Here is a 22,570-nt window from a genome sequence, read left to right as displayed (position 1 = left end):
TCTTTCGTCCAGTTCGTGTTCACGGATAAAGCCTCGTCCGGTAAAAAGCCCGCTCCTCACTTGCAAGCATTAAGTATTAAGCATAAACATATGCATAAGAAGCTTATGCGCTAGTGAGGTCGGCTGCGACATGAGCATAAGTATGCTTATGCCAATTCAACATGTCCTGATTGGACACAATAGCGACGTAAGGGTAAAGATCGCAAAGTTTTGATATTCTTATGCTTATGCTTATGATTATGTCGCAGCCGTCCTCACTAGCGCACAAGCTTCTTTTATGCTTATGCTTATGCTTGCGTCGCTTGTGAGGACCGGGCTTAAGAAAAAAGACCGGCTCCCTGGAGTCTACGCAAATATATATTGCTGGTTTTCAGTGTCACGAAATTCAAAATAGATCAAAATAAAAATTAAAACCGGTCAATAGATAAAGTCCACAATCTGGGAAATGAAAGAAGGTAAATATGCAAAGACTCTCGCCAAAATTCTGGTCACAGCAATTTTTCTTATGCGAGATTCGTATGGAGACGCCATGCTGGTGCCCATCCGTATGGGCACCAACATGGCGGCCGGAAACCAACAGAAACATCTGACACTGAGTTTAGCTACAAAAGCGTGAATTTATCCCTCAAGGAACTCTAAAACATTAAAATAATACTTCTTCTAAGACATGAACTGTTCAGATAGCCAAGTTCTCCGAAATAAGTCACTTTTTTAACCATCATTACAGCTCTCTAAGCTGTCATGTAAATGCCGCGTCACGCAAAAGCTTAGAAATTTAAGCGTAGTGTATCACAAAACCAAGAACCCATTCGGAGCGAAAATTTGTATGAATATTAGTTTTTAGCTGCTCTTATACATCATTTAAGTAAAATCTCAGGAAGATCAATCGTTTTGTAGTTCGAATTTTAGTGACGTCATGTGAAAACCACCTATTGCAAAATGAAAATGAGATTGGTTAAGTAAAACTTTTGCTCTCTATTACAACCGCTCGTGTATTCCGGCCACTTGCTTTCGCTAGATTTGCTGTAAGAATAAATTGTTGGTCGTAAAACTTTCCATATTCTGGTATTAAAAATATATTCCAACTTCGTACCCTGGGCCGGGAATACCGAGAGTTCAAAAATTCAGTTAAGATCATTGCAAACATGGCGCTTTATTTTCCTGTGGGGCACAAATAACACGGGATCTGACGTGAAACTATCTCGTAAATTTGGATTTCTGTTCAGTTCAAGTCAATTTCGGAATGTTCTGTTTCAGTGCGTGAATCAAAAACGCGCGTTCACACGCACACTCGCCATTTGTGTCTGTTTCGTGCCCAGTCTTTACTCGACATTATTACAGGGCTAGCTCCGTGAGCGGGCGAGATGAACCGAATCCTACAATGTGATTGGCTACCCGAGCAGGCGCTATCTTGCCCGCTCAGGAAATGAATATGTGTTCTTTTTCCATATAATAAAGCCTTTATTGACCAAACTTGTTCGGTCAAGATGGATGGATATATTGGCCTTGTTCTCTTTTGTGTGTGTTTATAGACCAAGACGGATCATGGATGGAACTCGACTCCGTATCGCTCCATAAACACGCAAAAAAGAACTTGGCCAATATCCAGCCATCTTGACCTCACGCTTGGTCAATAACCCATCTTTCTTCCCATTATCGTCTATAGTACACAGAGCATCTTCGTGAACTTCTTGCTGAGGTTGTTTATTCCATACGATATCCACAAACATTTTAGTATTTGTATTGGTATCATACACAATTTTTTTTCTTTCAAATAACTTTATAACATATTTCATTTAAGGAGGCATTATGTTCAAATAAATAGCGTCATCTTTAAAGGGACACTGTCACGATATATTTGCTCAAAACTGTCATAAACTCACAAAATGGTCCCTAAATTTTTGCAAAATTTCAACGATTTTCGACCCAAACTCGAACCTTTGAAAAACTGACATCCTAACGCTTTTTCAAAAATCCTTATCACAATCCGTTTCCATCCTCGCCATTGTTAGTCAATCCTCACTTCCTAATGGGTTTTAATCATTTGCGGAGTACTGCTCTACAAAATAAAACCATTATTGTTCAGCTTCCAATGATCGATATATGTTTTTGAGATTTCCAAAATCATGCTAAAAATGCTGATAGTGTCCCTTTAATACTTGTCTGCAAGTCCCTAATACTCTACTTGTTACGACTGAACCAGTCTAGCTGGAATCAACTGATTCGATTCAAGTAAAATCAGCCCTGATCTTCCTTGAACGTCACGGCTTCTAAACCATTCGTCACGTCGGCGTCAAAGTCCTCATTTTCCCATACAAAGCTTGATCCTGAAAAAGCGGAACAGAATTTAAAAAAAAAAGAATTGAAACGCAGCAAACGCAAAAGCCAAAATTAGCTGCAACGTGCAATGTAAACAAAATATGTAAATAACCAGCTATTCAAAATTTAATTGAAGTTAAGCGCGCTAAAATATATCTGATGGTTTTGCAACAAATTGTTCTGGATTTGTTCTCGGTAGCCCCGAGTTCAACTCCTCGGCCGCGTTGTGTAAATAGCCAACTGGTCAGCCTCCCACCAGTTGGGATTCTTAATAGTTTATGTTATATTTGAAGTATTTGTTTATTTATTTACAGTGTCCCCAATTAGCACATTAGTGCTAAATACATCGACACTTAAATAAAGTGATTATTATTATTATTATTTATTGTACTCTAAAGCTTAATCAAAACAAGCTAGAGACTAACAACATTTTGCAAACTTAGTCCAGGTTCCCTCCAACTGTTATAAGTATAAATCTGCCAGCGTTCTATCACGAATGCCGTTCTCTCATTGGCTGCGCTACTAGCTATCTATTCTATAGTGACTAGCCTAGCAGTGTGGAGTCAACAAAATGGCGGCCCTTTCTTTGCGTTTTCGAAGTGTCTGTGAGGAAAAATTAGATGAATTTTTGAACAACTAGCAGATTTATACTAAAGCAATTAAATTATTCGCTCTCGATTTCTTTGCGTGATAGAATCTCGAGCGCATAATCTATTCCTTTTAAAATAAATTGACTTGCGGACAGGTATAGAGAATACAGAAAACGATCAACTCAAGGACACTTGCCTTTAAGTATCCTTACATTCTATTGAGAGAGTCTCGAAAGAGCAGTGACCGATTACATTTGGTAAAAACAAAACCAAAGCAGTAACAAAGCCGCCGACTGCGTCTCCAATCAGAACTTCAAACAAAACAAATTACCGGTACAAAACGCGACGAAAAAAGACCAGGTCACAACAGAAAAAATAATTCTAATTTGTCGCCAGGGCGGGGAAAAAGACCTGTAACCAGTACCAGGAGTGTGAGCCGGCTCTGCAGCTGATGGCAAGGGCGGGAAAAATTGTAACGGGTGGTAAGTTTGGAAAACCATGTAACTGACACAGGAAATCACCAGCCACGGATGTTAGGGCTTTGTGAATCTGATTGGCAAATAGATTCGAACTTTTTACTTGATTGACTGGAACACTCGGGAATTCTGCCAATCATGAGGGAGGCGAGAAACCCGCTACATTTTCCCGCCATATTCAAGCTCGTTCCCAGAGCTTTTTCCCTGAAGTTTGGAGGAAAAGTCCTGGAAACAAAGTTACAACATATCGTGGCGCTCGGGTAAGTTATGCGGGGGAAGGGGAAGGGCCATAAAACAGTTTGAAGCTCGTGTCAGCTGCGAATAACAAACGTCCCCAGTCCCCAGGGACCTTTTCCCTTAACATCGAAATGAGGCTGATCAATCGTGGAACACTCACACTGAATGGCGACAGAGCAATCACTATAACTTGTATAAATGAGCTAGTAACTGGGCATTTCTGCATTAAACTCCAGTAATGGCCATGAAATCCCTGGATTCTACACTTTGACATAATCCCACACTACTCTATGAGTGGAAATGTGGAATGCTGTGATAAACCAGGGAAATTAACAATCTTTTCCCCAGCCATTCCAGAGTTATCATTCTGTACTTAGTTCTACACTTCTCCATGAGGGAGGTACATAAAAGTGTGACAAACTAAGGGTTTTCTTGATTTTTTTCCAATTATTCCACAGTTTCATTTTTATCTTAGTTCTACACATCTATACGTGTGGGAGTGTGGAATGCTGTGACAAACTAGAGATTTTAACCCTTTTCCCTAGCCTTTCCACTTTTGTCACTCTCTACTTAGTTACAAACTTCTCAAAGTGTGGAAGTGTAGAATACTTTGACGTCCACTGTGTGATACACCTTGTTCCATAAGGCCTATTAAAACTTTCCTGAAAAGCCTTTCAAGTGGCAGCTCAATGCGCACTGACGTCATATTCCTACCTTTTTGCTTACTGAAGGCTTTACTTTCTGAAAAGCTGCAGAAAAATGCCTTTGTCCCACTCCCAGAGGACTTTGTTCAAGAGAAGCCTGGTTCTCAATGGACACGTGACAAGTGCCCCGCGCATTTATACATTCTCGTAAAGCCGCCATACAAGCTTCACGAACCAGTGCTGCGAGATCAGCTCCCCTGCAAAGAAAAAAATTGTCATTAGTGGAATGTCGACGTTTAGCTGCAAGGTGCGTTAAATCCGTATCAGCAACCCTAACAAGTTGATCGTAACTAGTTGTACACATGACTCGAGAAAAGACGGCGGGAGGCACAATCCAAAGACGGCGGAAGTACACACGAGAGGGAACTCAAGCAAACCACGACGACGACGGCAACGAGAACGTCACCAAACTAAAGGTTTCATGAGCAGAACAATGGTTATACACGCGCGCTATAACTGAATCTTTGTACATTTCTTTGCCGTCCTCTGCAAAATAAGAACGTGAAATGACCAAATTCTGCGTAGACTGAAGAACGCGAACGACGACGGCTAATTTTTAATATTTTTACATGGAATAGAACGCAGTCATTGCATATTTAGCTTCAGCACGTTTTTAGAGCCATTGGCGTACTGAACAGATCTAGACAACTGCAAAATTCAAGGTTAAATATACATTCACTTTTTACCAGGCGTTGTCTTCGGGGTCACCATCGTCATTGCTAAGTTCCCTAATGTTACATCAAAATTCAATAGAAAACGTGACTGAATAACTGCCGGATAAAATAAATCCGGCAACACGTTCAATGAACTTACTCCTTTCCACTCCCTGTGGATCATAGGTACATAAACGTTCAATGAAACTGAGCTACACACATTTGAAGCTAAGAAGAAATGACAAGTGATTCCCAACCATAAGCACGGAAACTTACTTGCACGAATAATGTGGGTTTTTTCTAAATGCTTTTTTCGAAAAAATTGCCTAAACGCTGTTGCTGAACTTTCCTTATTCCCAAATGTGCATTTTTACGTTGTTATTTTGTATTCTTAGGGCACCTGTAAACTAGCTGGTGTGTCCTGTAAACTCTGCTTATCAACTCTATGGAACGCACCAAAACCATAGCTAAGTGTGCCACCAAGTAAAATAAACTACGTCTATGTCTAAAGAAGAAATACAGCAGGTTACAGCTGACTAATAAATACTTACGATAAACCTTCGCATCTTTCGTCACGCGCAAGATCTGCGATACTAACATCAGGCAGTAGGACCGGTTTTTTCCCGTCCTAAAAAAACAACAGTAAAATACAGAGGAAAAATCAGTCACTGACGTTAAACTTTACGATCAAGGGAACTGACAGAGAAATTACTAAAAAAAAAGTAACGCTGAAAATCCTACTAAACTGGGGCCCATTTCTCGAAAGCCCTCGTAACTTAACGCACCCGAAGTCATATTTTAAGATCTAAATCTAAGGAATAACATTGCGGGTTTTAGCTTTAAACCGGCCCATTCTGTATCGTTTCTTAATATTTTTAATTGTGTGAATTTCCAAGTTATTAATATCTCGATCTTAAATGTGAACAAGGCAAACAAAAAAGCAGCTTTTCGGGACCGGATGGTACCAGGACTTTCGAGAAAGGGCCCCTGCTTTTTCTGGGCCTTCTTGAGAGCTTAGTAAATTTTCACGCCTTAAAAAAGAATGCTGAATAAAGACGACATAAACTGAACAGAGAAATGACCCAGTGTAATCTTATCCACCAGTGTGCTCACACGGAATGTGACATAAGCACTCGGACGGGTTTTATACAATTCGAGATTCAATGTGTAAACCGGAGCCGTTGACGAGAAATTACGGAAGGATCTACAAAAACAAAGCGCAGTCGAACGTAAGAATGTAAGAACTTCGTTACATCCTTGGCTCGTCAATCTGAACTCCAGTCCATTGCAATGAACTCAGTATATTACATCGACCTGCGCACCTTGGTTAGCGTTCTTAAGATGTCTTCCCTGTCTTCTGTGTTCGGTAGACCAACAAACAGCACTTTATCAAGTCGACCAGGTCTTAGAACAGCAGGGTCGATGATATCTACAAAAACAGAGCAAAAAAGAACAACTCTAAACTCTCCCTACTTGCTTACCATACATTTCTTTCCATGGTAGTTCTCAATGAGATTTTGGGTGGTCAATAAAACAACATAGGTTCTAAGGGTAAATAAATGGCCATTACGGTGTACACAAGGTCGAAAGCTTTGTTTGGGTCCAAAACCAACATTTGACCTGGGTAACCTAAGATTATTTCTCTACGCCTATAGACATGCCCGGTGAAGTTGGCTCCAACAGGAGTCCCCCCCCCCCCCCCCTCCCCTCTTCCCCCCACCCCCTTCAAGTAGCTCTTCCAGGCGTTCAGTTAGTTGAGGCACAGCGCGAAAAACGGCGAGCGAAAAAAATAGGGGAGAAGCAAGGGCTACCCTTCAAGTGCATTCGACGGCCATAATAAAAGCACTCTACTAACAAGTTGAGCGACAGAAAACTTACTCTAAGTTCAACGTAGGTAACGTTTATCTCGTCCATACAGTAATTGTTCCAATCTTCCCCAATTTAAACCATCCTTGTTTGTTTTTGGTTAATTATTACTTCTTTGGCTTCTTTGTACGGAGTACCATGTTTCTATCGATCTGAAGGTCATTTTGTACATCCTAAAGATGACCTTTTACGTTCTTTCTATCCCGCAGGCGACTCAAACGGGAATTTAGGAATCAGGAAAGATGATCGTCAAAAGGACTGGGAAACAAAGGGGAAAAATCGCTCATCCCCAGTCTCCTACATATGAGTTTCCTAGAGTTACGTCAAGATTTCCCCTCAGCGGAGGAAGCCACTTCGTGTCATAAGTCCTAAATCTCACCTGGTCTGTTGGTGGCTCCCATGATGAACACTTGTTTTCTTGCCTCCAGTCCGTCCATCTCAGTTAGCAACTGATTCACGACTCGTACGCTTACACCCGACTTGAGAGCAAAACAATAATACTATTAGACTCATCCATGAGGTTGGTGAAGGGGTGTTTTCGTAAAGCTGTGATTGACATTCTGAGGGCGTGAAATTAAAAAAAAAACGTTTTCTTCCTAAACGTCATCTAATGAATAGCCGTAAACCGTCATTTTTCATGGCTGGGATTTAATCATGTGAAATAGCAATATGATTTTACACAAAACTTGTACCAAGGTGAACTCTCCCTTTTCACGCTATACCCGTTTAGCACCCTCACGTTTCCAATGCAATTACAGTCAGAAGAATGCAACATTAATCAGTTTGGTCACTCCCTATAGCGGACTCGTCCCAAGTCTTCTTCCATACAGTGCGCGGCACGGGGCGAGGTGGGAGCGCTGGGTGAGATGGGTAGGGAGAAAGCCTTCCCCTTACCCCTTGCTCGCCTTGCGTTTTTTGTATGAAAACGACTGGGGACGAGTCGGACTCTCAAGAGCGACAAGTGGAAAACTCTTCTTCGAGGTTACAGCGAGGAACAGTAACAAGTTGATTCAAACATAAATGAATGTAGTCATTCTTCACGACACCGACGGTTTTAATCGTCAGTACAATTTAATTTGAAGAAATGACCGTTTTCTGTTGGCACCTATCGGTACCCAACATAACATTGAAATGTTATGTGAGCTTTACAAATGCCAGTTAAAGAAACTGGAAGTAAAAGATTCATTTTAAGAAAGCGCCAGGGTCTAGTTGTTTAAAATACCCAGAGGATAAATCAACATCCAGTTCATAAGTGTCCCAACATGTTTTGTTTACCATTGGCAAAATAAACTATAACATCAGCTGGATAGTGAGTTAATAGATAGATTGTGTTATCTGTCCTGTTTTAGACTCATCCACAATCCATCAAGTTTAAACAAAGGAAATCATGACCGTCACGGTGTTCGGATATCTGATCTTACGAGTTTGTTTCTCCATTTTCTCCTTAGTTTTCGCTTCGATTGCGAATATATATCAAACGCTCATGACAGTGTTTGACCACATTTTCAAACACCTCGAAGTTCGTTAAAAATAGTCTCCAGCGTATCGTATTTTCAACTCTCTTCTCGATGTCTGGAAATGTAGTAAAACACGGTCTTTCGTGTTTGATGTATTTCTTAAAAATAAACTAGTGCCAGGTTACCTCGGTGCTGTCAGATCTCCTCGGACACAGTGCATCCAGTTCATCAAAAAAGATCACACATGGGGCGGAATTCCTGGCTCTTTGGAACACTTGTCTGACGGCCCGTTCACTCTCGCCAACATACTGAAATGTAGAACCAAACTAGAGTGTCACTGAAGGTCTTCTTCACTCCCAAGGATGACTATTGTCTCTGTAGGGTTCCAGCTAGGAACACTCTAACCCCTGCGGGGGTACTCTCACATGTGAGCGATACAGGTATGTGCCGCGGGATAGGGTAAGGATTTTTGAGTCTCTTGATCCTTAAATAGGGTATCATTTTTGTCCCTGTTTAGCATTGCGTTCCCGGTGTGATCCTTAGATAGGGTACCTAAATTGTATCAAATGCCCGGCTAAAAGAAAAAGAAATGAACTGTTAAAACTGAACCTTCGGTTAACTTCCAATGCTACTGAAACCAAATAAAGTTGAACCGTTCACGCTATTCTTAGTGTTTGTTTTTCCCTTGAAGAGGATGTCATTTTTCGAGTTTGGGCCTTAAATAGAGTATCAATTTTCATTTGCTTCATATTTAAACAGGGTCAAGGTTTAAGACCCTTCGCGGCACACACCTATCCAAACTTTACCGAAGTACCCTCCCCGGGGACTTGAGCACAAAGTAATTCAAACAAGAATGTAGTGATTCTTCACGACACCAATGGCTTACACCGTCAGTAGATCAGAGCGTGAGTAAATGACCGTTTTCTGTCGGCACCTATCGATACCCGACACAACACTGAAATGTCATGTGGGCTTTACAAATGCCGTTAGCAAGAAAAGCAATCTACGACTACCTGCGTCCTGGAAGATCACTTGTTTATAAAACAGTATAGACTATAGAAAGAAAAAACTTTTCCAGTGCCCAAGTTAAAGGAAGTAAACTAGGTAAAACTCAAAGCAAAAGCGAGGAACCGGCGACAACTGTGAGAAATCATGAAAGCTATATAGGGTTTTCTGAGAACAAGAGAATATGGCCTTTTGTTTCAAGGCAACAAGGATTGTTTTATTATTTTCAGGGAACAAGGGTTATCTTTACCCATCAACAGTAACGTTCTGAGACAATTTTCAAAGAAACAATTAAATTTATTAATGGAAGACAAGAGATCAACGTTTTGACCTTAAACCACCACCACCCACCCCACCCTCTCCGCCAAGGTCCTCAGTCGAGTAAATGGTGGCGTATGCACGAAGGCAAGTCGCATCGTGTCGGCGGCCAAATCGCGATAAGTTTTGGGGATTGCACCCATAGTTTAGTCTGTGAAACCAGTATGATACGAATTATGTTTTTTGGATCAACTGCAAAGTTTAGGAAGCATAAAATCACCCCTAGGACTGCATATTTATACAGCAAAAAGGCTTCGTTATTTTCTTATTCAGAGCATCTTATCCCACCATGTTTAGAAGTTCCGGTCCTTTCACTGAGATAAAGTTGATTCCAGACTCATTAGCTATCGCCTGAAAAAGCAAAAACATAACTTATGAATATGCTGTGGGCAATTTGTAGGTGAATAGCAGCAAGAGCAACAGGGAAAAAACGAACCAATGAACGAACCAACGAACGAACCAACGAACGACCGACTGAACGGACGGACGAGTGAACAAACGAAAGAATGAACAAACGAATTGCTCTTTGCATACCTTGGCCAGAAGAGTTTTTCCACAGCCTGGTGGTCCAGCCAATAGAATGCCAGGAGGATGAGTGAGGCCAAAAGCTTGGAACTCTTCAGGGTATCTCACAGGGGCCTGACAGACAAACAAGTTATAAACTAAGATTTTACAATTTACCGTACCCAAATTCACATCAGAAGCCGTGTCTACTGTCTTGATATCCTGCGATATCAAGTCACTGACCTGATTTGGCTACGATATCATGCTAACTTGACCGAATTTTGGTACAGTAAATACCTATTCATACATTTTTGGTTCGCTTCGGTGGCATGTCAGGCTCGTTTAGTCTCGCCCTGGATGGTTATTTTGACTCGACATACGAACCATGGCTCGACCAAACTCGCGTGGTATGCCGCCGAAGCGAACCTAAAAGGTACGATTAGGTATAAATACCACTCAACAATTCTGTCAAATGTCGCCTGGCCTCTGCATGGAAGCGAGATAAAGGTTCACCTTGTGATGAAAACAGAATAATTAAAATTTGAAAAGTAGCAAGGTTGGTATCATGACAAAGTCAACCCCAGCCTCGTTTCTGTTCAAAGGCCTGATCACTCTGCACACAGCTGTAAGATGGGCTATTAAACATCAGCCTCTAAAATAAAAGCTTGCAAAGCAGAAAAAAACTGCAGAATTAGCAGATACAAATACAAATGATACAAATGACCCGGAGTCCAGCGCACTAGATATTTGACCTCCCTGCCTTCCACTACAACATGTATTTGGGTAAACACAAAACATCATAGCTTATTGAAGAGAGCCTGTGACCATGTCATTATAAAAACCAACAGGTATAGACTGTCTGTGTCGCACGCGAACAACACCTTTTTTCTCCTGGACATTGTTTTAAAATAACTACAAAGAAATACAAATCATAACGACAAAAGAACTTCTGTCCGCTTCAAGGACAATACAGCCTTCTGTTAAGTAAAATTCCATACTTTTATTCTATTGTATTCTTTTTATCCGAATATTATTTTAGAAATTTTAGCACCTCTTTTATCATTACAGCCATTGAAGACTGCAGTTTAAGCAGTTTAAAGCTTGTGGTTTTACAATAATTTTACTCAGAGAACGTTTTGAATTTTACTTTTATTTATCGTGGCTGAAGTCCTTCTATACATTGGAACCCTACCTTGCTGCCACCCCGTTCATACAGCCACCTCGTTATTACGCCACTTTCTACGGGCCTGAACAAAAGCTCATTCAGTCCTTTTCTTATTACAAGGACACCTTTAACACGGTCACCCTGGTAATACCACATCTTTGTGACCCGCTGTATTTTCCTACAAGAATATTTACCAATATAGCCATGGTAAGCTCTTCCCTGACATTCTTGAGTGCTCCGACATCTTCCCATGTTACATCAGGGATGGTAGCAAACCCTTCTCTTTTGGCTGACGGTTGAACTATCAGTAACGCTGCCTGGAGAACGTTTAAGAAATAGAAAATGTAGTTTTAATTCCATATATCATGTCTTAGTGACCAACAAGTTGTACCTGTTAGCTAGGATCATAGGCACGCACCGCGTGCAAAAAGATAGTTCAAATCTAGAACTTAGGCACACAATGCATGCTGTATAAATTATTGCCTCTACCCACAGGTGTCGCTAAGCTTCTATATTTATTTCATTCAATTATTAAAATAACTTTAACTTGTGAATAATGCGACTGTCACAAAGGAATAAACCCTTTCCAGGATTGCTAGTAGGTTTAAACACAAGGGGGCAAATGGTTGATCAAAAGCATGAGAATTTTGAAGGTGAATTAATCAACATGACACGAGCGTGGGACAAAGAAAAATTCTGAGTCCCCAGCAGGAATCAAACCCATGACCTCCCAAACACCGGGTGGGTGCTCTATCCACTGAGCTACAAGAACTCATGGAGAGCAAGGTCATTTCACCACCTTTATTAACTTATCACCACTCACAATGACTTCGATAGCGTTGATCCTAGCAGTATGCAGGACACCTGTCATATATGAACTCAGTTAAATGCTCTCCATGAGTTCTCGTAGCTCAGTGGATAGAGCACCCGCCCAGTGTTCGGAAGGTCATGGGTTCGATTCCTGTCGGGGACTCAGAATTTTTCTTTGTCCTACGCTCGTGCCATGTTGATTAATTCAACTTCACATTTCATTACCAAGCTTAAAATTCACCACCTTTATTAACTTATCAACATGAGAATTTTAACTAAATAACACTGGAATCTTGCCATCTGGGATTTTTTGCACTTTCTCTGAGTTTCAAATTTCTTTTCCAAGGGTAACAAAGTCTCAGGTTCTAAAACAAGATAAAAATCTTGCCATCTCCCAAAGTCTTTAATTTACCACTTGAGATGAGCTTTGGTTTGCCAAAGATATTGAAAATTCAAGATTTGGCCTGCCAAAAATTGACAATTTATATTTGGTAATTCAAGATTCAGCTTGCCAAATATTTGACACCTCCTATGATTTATTACCAAACAAATACACAGCAACATGGAATCTATTTGTTTTATATAATAAAGAAACAGAAACAAATGCTTATGACGTCATCTACGTCTGTCCTCCAACAGATCATAAGTAAAAACCAATCGAAATGCGAGAATAATTTGACTTAACTTTACAACAAGTTATTCAGCACCTTGAAATCATCCATGCTGATACAGAGTTTTTGTAGTTCATCTTCTGTTAGTGGTGAATGCTCTCTCAGCCATTCAGTAACTGTAGTGTTAAATAAGATGTAAACAATCCAGTTTGCGCTGATTCATTTCTTGAGCGACCACTCATTATTTTCCGAACACATTGCACATGAATGAGACTTGACAGACATTACCATAAGTTTAACCCACTGACCAACTATCAGGTGTGCATGAAAGTAATCTGATTGGCTACACAGGGGAATTTTAATTAACAATTGCAGATTATTTGCTCTCAATTTCACGCCAAAAGCTTCATCAGCAATCACCTCATAGTAATCCAGAGCAAAATGAATAGTCTTTCAAATAACAACTTCCATATATTTTTCTACATATTAAGAAGTATTTAGTTAATGCTTCAGCACAAATGCATGCAGACTGACTAGTTATTTGAAACTTGCAGCTGTTAACAGTTCATTGAAAGACTTTGAGACTTTGAAGTTGAAGGATGATCAATTTCCTGTCTTTAGGTTCTTGAGAATTAATTATCTAGTATCATTTATAAATCCTCCTCAAAACAGCAGAGAAAGAAGAAAATGCACTCTAATGGCTGAAAGTGTACAAGTAGCTCAGCCAATCAGATAGCAGATGGTAGAGTGCCTTCTAAACAACTATTCACCCTCTTAGTCAACTCGGCTCCACTTCTTTACCCACAGAAAACTCAGCCTTGTGGTCTAATTGTTAATCAGTACTTGCTTAGTAGTACTTACCACTAAATGACCTGGCAACTGATAGTTTGTTTGCATCCTCACAAGATCCTGTTTGTTCACCAGTCTTGCTCTCCACAACCTCGTCATTTGCACATTTACTTTGAGCATTCCTTTCAAGTTCCTGAAATATCCTGTCAGTAATCAAGTGTCAGTAATAATGAGGAAACCTACTCATAAATATCCTAAGTCAGATAAGCTAGAGACAATTCAAAGAATGCCATTGGCTTCTTAGTTAAGCCATCATTGCAGGATATGGCAACCAGCTACAGCTATAAACATGTAACAGTCAACTGTCACCATTGCTAATGATGTGTGATGAGTGACAAGCTTAGCTGCTGGCTAGTCCTCATTACAATGTTCCTGTGTAAACCAAAACTAAGTGGTAACCCAAACCTAGCAAGAAATAAGAAGTGTCTGAAACCTGGATTTTAAACATTATTGGTTAAAATCCTACAAGGACAAAATGTAGACAGTGTACACTCTGGGTGGGGGGGGGGGGGGGGGAACTCCCAAATGAAAAGGATGGGGTGCTCATCGCAAATTAAAGAACCCCTAAGAGGTAACGAGATCCTGTTTTGTGGGCATAGCTTTTTTCACCCCTAAATGGTACCAATTCTAAAACAAAACATTATCTCCTGGTTATTTTTCCAGCTTAATACCCTAAAAAGTTTTTACTGCAAAAGCCCCCGCTGTGGACCTTTCGAGGCCAAACACCGTAAGAGATACTACTTTTTTAGTTCATAAAAGGAACGACAAGTACCCCATCATTTTTATATGGGAGTACCCCCCCCCCCCCCCTGGGAGTGTACAGTCTGTTTTTCCCTCACAATCACCAAAGGAGAAAAGGGCAGGGGTTTGGGACAAGAAGGGATTGGAGCAAGATGAATGTGCCACATCCACAAGAACCAAACCCTTTTCATCCATACTGCCTTTCTACATTTGTGTTTACAGAAATAGCTGATCCTTAGATCCTCAGAGAAAATACTCACTGCAAATAGTCTAATGGCAGTATTGTTGAAGTATTGTACCTGTTCACTGCAATCAAAGCTGCTTCCCTTGTCAGTGACATGAGATCTGCACCAACAAACCCAGGGGTGAGTCGAGCCAATAAGGCAAAACTGAAGTCTTCTTCAAGTCTTAACTTCTGACTCAGAACTCTCAAAATCCTGCAGAAGAATACAAAAAAAGAAACATAAAACCTATTTATCATAAGCATTTGATTTTTCTAATGATTAATTCACTTGCGATATTTAGTTGAGTTTTTAGAAGCTAACTGGTTGAACAGGATAGAAGTTAACTTCACCTGCCATACTATTAATTTTAATCAAAAAGAACTATTGCTGTCAATGGTATTTTGCTAGATTGCCCTTAGTACCCATTATGCTCGAAAGTACAGAAGGCACGGCAAAAATTTGTTCTCAACGCAACTTAGAAAATAGAAACAAGGCCTGAAGCATGATCTCTTGAATTGTTGTCGAAAGCCATCACCAACCGAAGAGCACTTAATCTTTAACAATTTAGTTGACTAAAACAAATTCTAAACAATGAATACTGGTATTGCAGTGTCAGTGTCAGTAATTTTACACTAAACTCACTAGCTGAGACTGGATGACTCTTTCTTACAAGCTGCTTTTCGTTTTAACATTATGTTTTAGGAATGATAAACACTCAAGTTCCCTAACCTTTCTCTGGCTTTTTCATCAGGTATACCCATTGAGATTTCCCTGTCAAACCGACCAGCACGTCGCAGAGCAGGGTCCAGTGAGTCAGGTCTGTTAGTTGCCCCTATAACCAACACATGAGCATCTGGATTGCTGTTCAAGTCTAAAAGGCAAAGAATACAAACAGTGAAGAGCTGCACCAAAAGTACAAGAATTTTGTCGGCATAACATCCCATCGCTGTCTTGCAGAATTATAAAGTTCCATATAAACCAAATTGTGCCGTTTCTATTTAGAGTCCCTGTACTCTTTAGCTCCTATTTCAAGAAATCAAAAAAAAAAACCTAATTATTTCTAAAATTGACTAAATGTTAAATGATTTATAAGTTAATGCTGTCTAGATTAAAAAAAATTCAAACAAGTCCTTTTACATTTAGCCCTTCCAAGAGAGGCTGTGAAGGTTCACTTGTTTTTAACTTTCTGGTCAGTTAGAAAATCATAGTTAAATTATTACAAGCAAGGCGATTTTGTCTCCAAACTGGAATTGCATATTTTTGCCTTGAAGTTTCCTTTATATCCTCTCCTGCATTTTAAACACACAATTTGTTTTTCTAGTTATTGATTGAAATAGTAATTATTACACCAACCATCCATGCAAGTAAGAAGCTGTGAGACAATTCTTCTTTCCATGTCTTTGGAAGCTGTTTCTCTCTTTGGTGTGATGGAATCTATTTCATCAAGGAATAACACACATGGAGAATTGGCCTGAAGGAGAAATAAACAGTCCTATAGTAAATTTGGCTGCCAGTTACTTCACAAACTTAGATCTCCTTGCTTAATTTCTACCACAATTCATACAGCACTAACTGTATGTACTTACAATTACTTTACTTAGATATTGTACCTATTATACACATACTTTGTACGAAGTTTAATTTAATTTTAATTTTATCATGCATGATGCCCGGGGGGAACACTGCCATATATGGGCTATATAGGTATGTGCCGCTGTGAAGGGTATGGCTGAACTAGCTCTGGTATAGGCTAAGGGTTCTAGGGTCCCAACGGCACATCCCCACCCAGAAATTCCCAAAGTAACCCCCTCCCCGGGGCATGCTGCCATAAGCTACTGAGCTTTAATTTTTATCATGCTTGAATAAAGGTTGTCGGTCGGTCAGTCGGTCGTTCAGTCTTTATGTCTGTCTGTCTGTCTGCCTGTCTGTTACTTAAAATAATCTCCCTGTCATGAGTTCTCAAAATTCTAGCGTGACCTTTGTTCAAAAGGCTTAGATTTGAGCAGGTTGTTATGGGTGCTATTGGCATATTATGATGCATGTGAAGTCCTGGCATTGAAGTAACATGTCTCTGTCATAGTCAAAAACATTTTCTAGCTAAAACTGGCTTTTAAAATGACAGTATCTTGTCATTCTAGAACTAGGACAGTCCACATTAAAGAGCTGACTGTATTAGCAAATATATGTGCCTTTAGAAGACAGGAACCAAAACTGCTATCTATAACAAGGAGGTATCATGCACCCCAGTATTTATCTCTGATTGCTTCCTTACCACAGCTCGTGAAAACAGCTCTCTGACTTTCTGTTCTGATTCTCCAGACACTCCTGAAACAATCTCCGTGGCTGCAAGTTTTATGAACGGCATTTCCAACTCCTAGTGACAAACAGTTCAATGCGTAATGCGTAACTGGCACTGCACTGTGTTGCTATAAAAACTGACTCAATGATTCAAATTGCTTGTTTTAATCCTTTTTCATTACAATACTTTTAAATCTTTTATTATTTGTGGGAAGATTATTTCCGGATTATGTATTTTGCTCATCGACATAACAACACAAGATTCAAATGAACTGAATGCAAATGAAAGGTAAGATGAGTACAGTCAAATGTCTGATAGACAGACAATTTTACAGCCAGAAAAGTGTCTACTTACATACAAGGAGTCAGTGATTAATATATAATTTTATGTGGTCAAAACTATTTGTTAGTGCCACATTATTGGGGGGGAGGGGGTGTCAGCTAGAAGAGGTTTGTACCTACGTATACAAGACTATTAATGACAAAGTGATTCCACAGAAAATGGATATTTAAACAAACATTTTCCGTAAAAACTCATCCTGGTGATTAATTGTAGCTTACTGTTGAAAAATCCATTTAGTCTCTTCTATTGATTGTTACTTTTATTAAAAAGTTCAGAACTGAGTAGTAATCAATTAGAGACACTATAAAGATCTTTGTAGAGCTGGATAATCAGAGCTGCATTTTTTTACCATGAACCTCTGATGTTTCCTGATCAAATGTGAAAAGAACTGAACACAAAAGGAAATATGTCTGTTTCAACTCTGAGTACATAAAACTCAACTTGTAAGCATATCTAGAAATGCAGTGTGAACCTACCCCAGCAACAGCATGAGCTAACAAGGTCTTGCCACAGCCAGGAGGACCATGAAGGAGGAACCCTCTGGGTGGGGTCACCCCAAGGGTGCGGAACACTTCTGGGTTCCTCATGTGAACCAGCAGTTTACATACTTGTTCAACAGTATTGTCACAACCTCCAATGTCTGAAAATTTCACTGATGATTGAGCTGGCTCAAAATCTGAACAAATGAAGACACATACACATGAATTAAACTACATTACATAGGGGATACCTGGAGGAGGCCTTATGGGTGGTATTTCTTTGGCAAGGAACTTTTAATCTCCCGGCCCAGGAGTGAAACATTGGTAAGTTAAAAGGTAACTTGTTGAAACAATACCTACAAGACTACAATCCTACTTCAGGGTGGTAGTAACAATCCTAGTCATCTGGAGATATGCACTGGCATTCACGAGCCATCAGTCTCTTCCAATTTATGACTGTAGTCGATGCATTGTTAGTTTCTCAAATGGATTTAACAACTGTTACTGTTTTGGGATAGGCCCCAAAGGTTTCTGCTGCTTTGGGCAGAGCTGGGGTGCAGGGGGGGAGTCGGTGTTGGAAGGAGGCTTTTGACCCTTCCAGCCACACAGTACCTTTTAGTCCTTTATTTCACTGTTAGTTCTGGTAATCATGATAATAAGTTGGCACATTGAGACATTGCTAATTGTATTTAGTTTCTGAGGAGGAATTACATGCTAAGAATTGCAGGATAATAAAACTATTTACCAGGATCTTCAGCCTGTTTATCATTTTCCTTGGCATTCTTCTGCAAACTTTTCCTTGTTTTCTTGGGTGTTGTCCCTGTTTTTCTCCCTTCTCCTTCAGAGACTCTCCTTTTTCTTTTCCCTCCTATATCAGACTTACTCCTCTGAAACAAAGGTAAATGCAATCAGTAATGACAATAAGCACCTTTCTCACCAGCAAATGCCAGTTGGGAGGGAGGGCCCAGTTAACATCACTTCATAAAGGGGAAGTGAAAAATGTACTCAGTACTTTGTGTATCACTGAGCAACAGAAATCCCAGTTAACAACCAGTGCTTTCAATTGCTAGGATTGGAATAGATTTACCTTACCTGTAGGGTTTATCACTACCTTATAATACACACTACTTTTACACACTACTCTATTACACAGGTCCCACGTACAGACAACTATTGATGATAGCCACTGTAAAAATTATGTATCTTGGCACAAGAGCCCAACACAACCACACTGTTCTGGCTGAAACCTGAATACTTTAACCCGGTGTTCAGTATACTAAACATGACGCCACAATAGCTTGCAAGTTCCCTCCTATAGGATGATTACATGTACTTTATTTTGTATGAACCTATCAATTAAATGCAAATTTAGAAACAGGTGCTTACTACCAGAGGTTTGAAAGTATCAAACAAAACAATGTGTAGTTCCAGAAAATATCCATACCTCCCCTACAGAAGGGATTTTTCTAAGGACCCCCCTCCCAACCCCTCTGGAAATTGTAATTAAGCTTTACACATTTCTTTGTTATACAGTCCCCACCCTCCATCCCTCAGGAAATTCCTATCTCTTCCGTGGGAGTAGTATGGATATTTCTGGAACTGCACAATGAAAGTAATGTACTCACAGATGGCAGTTCAGCTGGATTATTTTGAGATTTGCTATCTTGTGTTGATAATTGGGGTTCATCAGACGTACCAGTCTTGCTCAATGAACCCTCTTCATTTTGACATGATGCATTTAAACTTGCTGAATGACTTTGATCAGTATGAAGGAAGCTGCTGTCTGGAGAAGCTGTATCTGGAAGAGATAAGTGAAGCAACTATGATTTAATGAACACTTTGGACAACCTTGTTGACATTGGTTACATTTACCTGTCTGAGAAAAAAAAATTGTGCAGTATCCAGAACTGTATCCCACAACTGTATTTATTTCACAATCAACAATTTTCTTTTGGAATAAGCACTGTGGTTAAAGCCAAGAGTTATAGTGATATGTCACAAGCTAAAATTAATAATTCTCCTGCTGATTTGCAAACATTCTCTTAAGCCTAGTTTCGAGAATTTAGTGGCACACTTATTAGGACAATATATTTCTCTATTGATGATCTTTGTTATTCCTGTCAACAACTATAAAATTAGACATGACTCATTTGGGAGAAATTAAAATTTGCAGTAGATGAAAAATAATTTACTAGGATTGATGGATAGTAGTAACTTAATGGAAGGTATGGTACATGTGTGAAGTAGAAAAACACATCTACCAGAAAAAAAAAACATGGATTATTTAGCTCCGAACTTATTGGGGGAAACTTTTAATTCTCTTTAATTAATTATGCCTTTTAATTACCTTCTTTCTTTTGATTCAATTTAGAAGGTTCTATTGCCTGTTCAAAGTCTCCCTCATCTTCAGAAGTTTGTCGTGAACTTGTAATCTTGTACATTGATTGCATGGACTGATTCATCATGTTAGTATCCTACAGAAAATGTTTTGCAAGAAATTTTGATATGGCAAAAAGCTTGATATGGGAAAATGGTAATTATAATGAAATTCTTTATACGTTATACAAGCCTTACAGAAGAAATGGCACCACTGGGGTTTTTTTGGATTAAGAGTCATTATTCAGTGAATTACCCTTACATTGATCAATTTCAAAGTCATCTTCTAAACTCCATACAAACTGTTATATTTCAGCCATAGTTCTCCGTACAAACTCTTACACTGCACTTGGGTTACCTGTGGTACAAACCTTACAAAATGTACCATCTCTAAAAGGACACCAACAAAACATTGCCATGAGTAGATAAGAGAATCCCTGATTTTGCAAATTGTTCAGTTCCCATCACACAATTTTTATAATCAACTCAAAATTTTCTAGAATATCAGAAACATTGCACTGCGTATACTACCACTAATAAGTAGACATATAGCATGTTCTACTGGAAATCCACAAAAATCTGATTGGTTCTCTCATCATTGTTACCTACAAGTACTCACTGATGGAACACAATCACATATGTGTTGCACTTAAAAGGAGAAAATATTTAAGTTTCCTTGAGGCTCTTTACAGTGTCTATTAACACAATAAATATAATTGTCAATAGTTTACTTGCCCTTGTTTCCTAGCGACAGTCAACTTGGCTATACTAGGTTGACTACTTGCTCATAAAAACTCAGACTAGTTGTTTAAATGTCAAATAGTCTGTGAAGTCTTGCTCCATTTAAGAGATAAACATCTCAAATAATTATTATTCAAAGTATTAATTAAACAAGCTATCTAAACTCACTTGTATCTCCATTAATGGTTCATCTCCCAAAGACAATTCACTGTCACTGAATAACTGTGAACCTTTATCATCACTTTCCTTTTCATCCTCACTTTCGTCATCGTTATTATCTTTAAGATCTCTGACAACAGAAAAATGTGCACACGTAAAATGCTGTACTTGTTGCTAATGAGAAATTTCTTCTAGGAATTATATTGGTACAAGGGTCGGTTTCTATATTTAGTATTGGCAAAAATAAACAAAATAATATTAATATTTTAATAGAACATATTGTTTGGAACATATTTTTAGAACATATTTTGGAATTAATTGTAATAATAGTAGGTTTAACAGTATTTATTATTTTTTCTTTTATTTTAGTGCACGACCCCATGAGCTTGTAGCTTTAATCTTTATCCTGGATAAAAAAAGTCTTGATTGACTTGATTGACAACTCATCTGGAAGATACATCAAGCATTGTAGTTTTCATATAGCACTCTCATTACAAAAAGCTTTCTCATTACAATAAGCTTTTAACATCTTTATGCCAAGAACGGCATTTCACTCATTTATAAAGCCTCACTTGGAAGATATTGTTCAAGAGACAACAAGATAAGATCCTTATGTCCTTTTCACAGTGTAATTTCCTGATACATGAGTATTTAATTCAAGATTTTTAGGTGAGTACTAAGTAAAAGGTTATCAGCAATAAAACATGTAATATTACAGTTATGTACTTAAAAATACCTCAAGTCGGGTGAGTTTTTTCTTTTCTGAAGGAACCTTTCCTCCAGTTCCAGTAGGTGTTTGTCTTCTTCTTTCTCCTTAAGAATGGCATCATAAACTAATGAAAAGGTGTACAAGTACGTTAAAAAAGTTATTAATTATCTTTTCGGAATCATTTAGAGTGATTTAAAAGCCTATGTCTATGACTGGATGTACACCACTACCAGATAAAAACAGTTGAAGTTAGGGATGCAATAATTCTTAGAGAAGAGCAGTTTGTTTCAGTTTCCTTCTTACAATAGTTAAACTGGAAAAAAAAAGCAAATAATAAACCTCTTACAAGAATTCTTTATTCTATGAAGAACTGGGCATGTTACAGTATTACGTGGAGATAGCCCACTGCAACTGAATTTCAAAAATTTCCCCAGTTGCTACAACTGTTATTTGGGAACAACTGGGAAGTATTTAATTGCGTGACTTGTCTAATTTCCCAACAGCCCAGGACACGTCCGGCTGCAACACAGGCTACTAGTTGCAGGCAAGCTACATGTACGCACCCTGGGGGGGAGCACTGTAAGCTCGAAAATTGGCTTCCTTTGCACCGTGAGGTCCTCTATTTTGTTTTTTACATGTTCTTAATTATAATTATTGCAATTATTTTACCTTTCTCAACAGATAGTTTGAAAGCTTTTCTCTTTCTTCTTGAATACTCACTGAGAAAGTAATGCAAAATAGCTAAAATGAACAAAGGTATAAAGCTCAAGGGTCCTGAGTGTAGACTTTCTCAATCCTGTATCCCACCATCCTGCCTCACTCAGAATGTTTACCCAAATCCTCCTTGGTTAGAGCTGCTGCAGCAGTTCTCCATGTCAACTCCCTAACATGATTTCCTGTTTTTCATCCCACACCCCGCTGTTTTTTATAAACAAT

At 39.1% G+C, this 22,570-nt stretch overlaps 1 protein-coding gene across 3 annotated transcripts in view; it reads right to left on the bottom strand.

Moving 5' to 3' along the window:
* Positions 1-1,688: 1,688 nt before the first annotated feature.
* LOC110043252 (nuclear valosin-containing protein-like) overlaps positions 1,689-22,570 on the bottom strand; it is a 27,100-nt gene continuing 6,218 nt past the window's right edge. For 2 of the 3 annotated variants that reach the window (XM_089292741.1, XM_089292743.1), the window contains 22 exons: positions 22,304-22,353; positions 21,662-21,758; positions 20,935-21,055; positions 19,997-20,123; positions 19,275-19,447; positions 18,395-18,536; positions 17,647-17,846; positions 16,802-16,903; positions 15,883-16,000; positions 15,259-15,400; positions 14,605-14,742; positions 13,577-13,707; positions 12,812-12,891; positions 11,489-11,611; positions 10,160-10,264; positions 9,914-9,976; positions 8,488-8,610; positions 7,225-7,324; positions 6,302-6,408; positions 5,531-5,607; positions 4,337-4,523; positions 1,689-2,327 (listed from right to left, as the gene is read on the bottom strand). In XM_089292741.1, the coding sequence (XP_089148867.1) occupies positions 2,283-2,327; positions 4,337-4,523; positions 5,531-5,607; positions 6,302-6,408; positions 7,225-7,324; positions 8,488-8,610; positions 9,914-9,976; positions 10,160-10,264; positions 11,489-11,611; positions 12,812-12,891; positions 13,577-13,707; positions 14,605-14,742; positions 15,259-15,400; positions 15,883-16,000; positions 16,802-16,903; positions 17,647-17,846; positions 18,395-18,536; positions 19,275-19,447; positions 19,997-20,123; positions 20,935-21,055; positions 21,662-21,758; positions 22,304-22,353 (2,551 nt within the window). In that variant the 3' untranslated portion in view covers positions 1,689-2,282. Of the gene's footprint in view, positions 2,328-4,336; positions 4,524-5,530; positions 5,608-6,301; positions 6,409-7,224; positions 7,406-8,487; positions 8,611-9,913; positions 9,977-10,159; positions 10,265-11,488; positions 11,612-12,811; positions 12,892-13,576; positions 13,708-14,604; positions 14,743-15,258; positions 15,401-15,882; positions 16,001-16,801; positions 16,904-17,646; positions 17,847-18,394; positions 18,537-19,274; positions 19,448-19,996; positions 20,124-20,934; positions 21,056-21,661; positions 21,759-22,303; positions 22,354-22,570 lie in introns of those variants that run through there. The other variant, XM_089292742.1, reaches the window with a different exon arrangement.

This window comes from Orbicella faveolata, unplaced genomic scaffold, assembly GCF_042242905.1.
Source record: "Orbicella faveolata isolate gen_17 unplaced genomic scaffold, um_ofav_v1 contig_24, whole genome shotgun sequence".
Lineage (NCBI taxonomy): Eukaryota > Metazoa > Cnidaria > Anthozoa > Scleractinia > Merulinidae > Orbicella > Orbicella faveolata.
The sequence above is the reverse complement of the archived record's forward strand: the minus strand, read 5'-3'. Positions and strand labels throughout refer to the sequence as shown.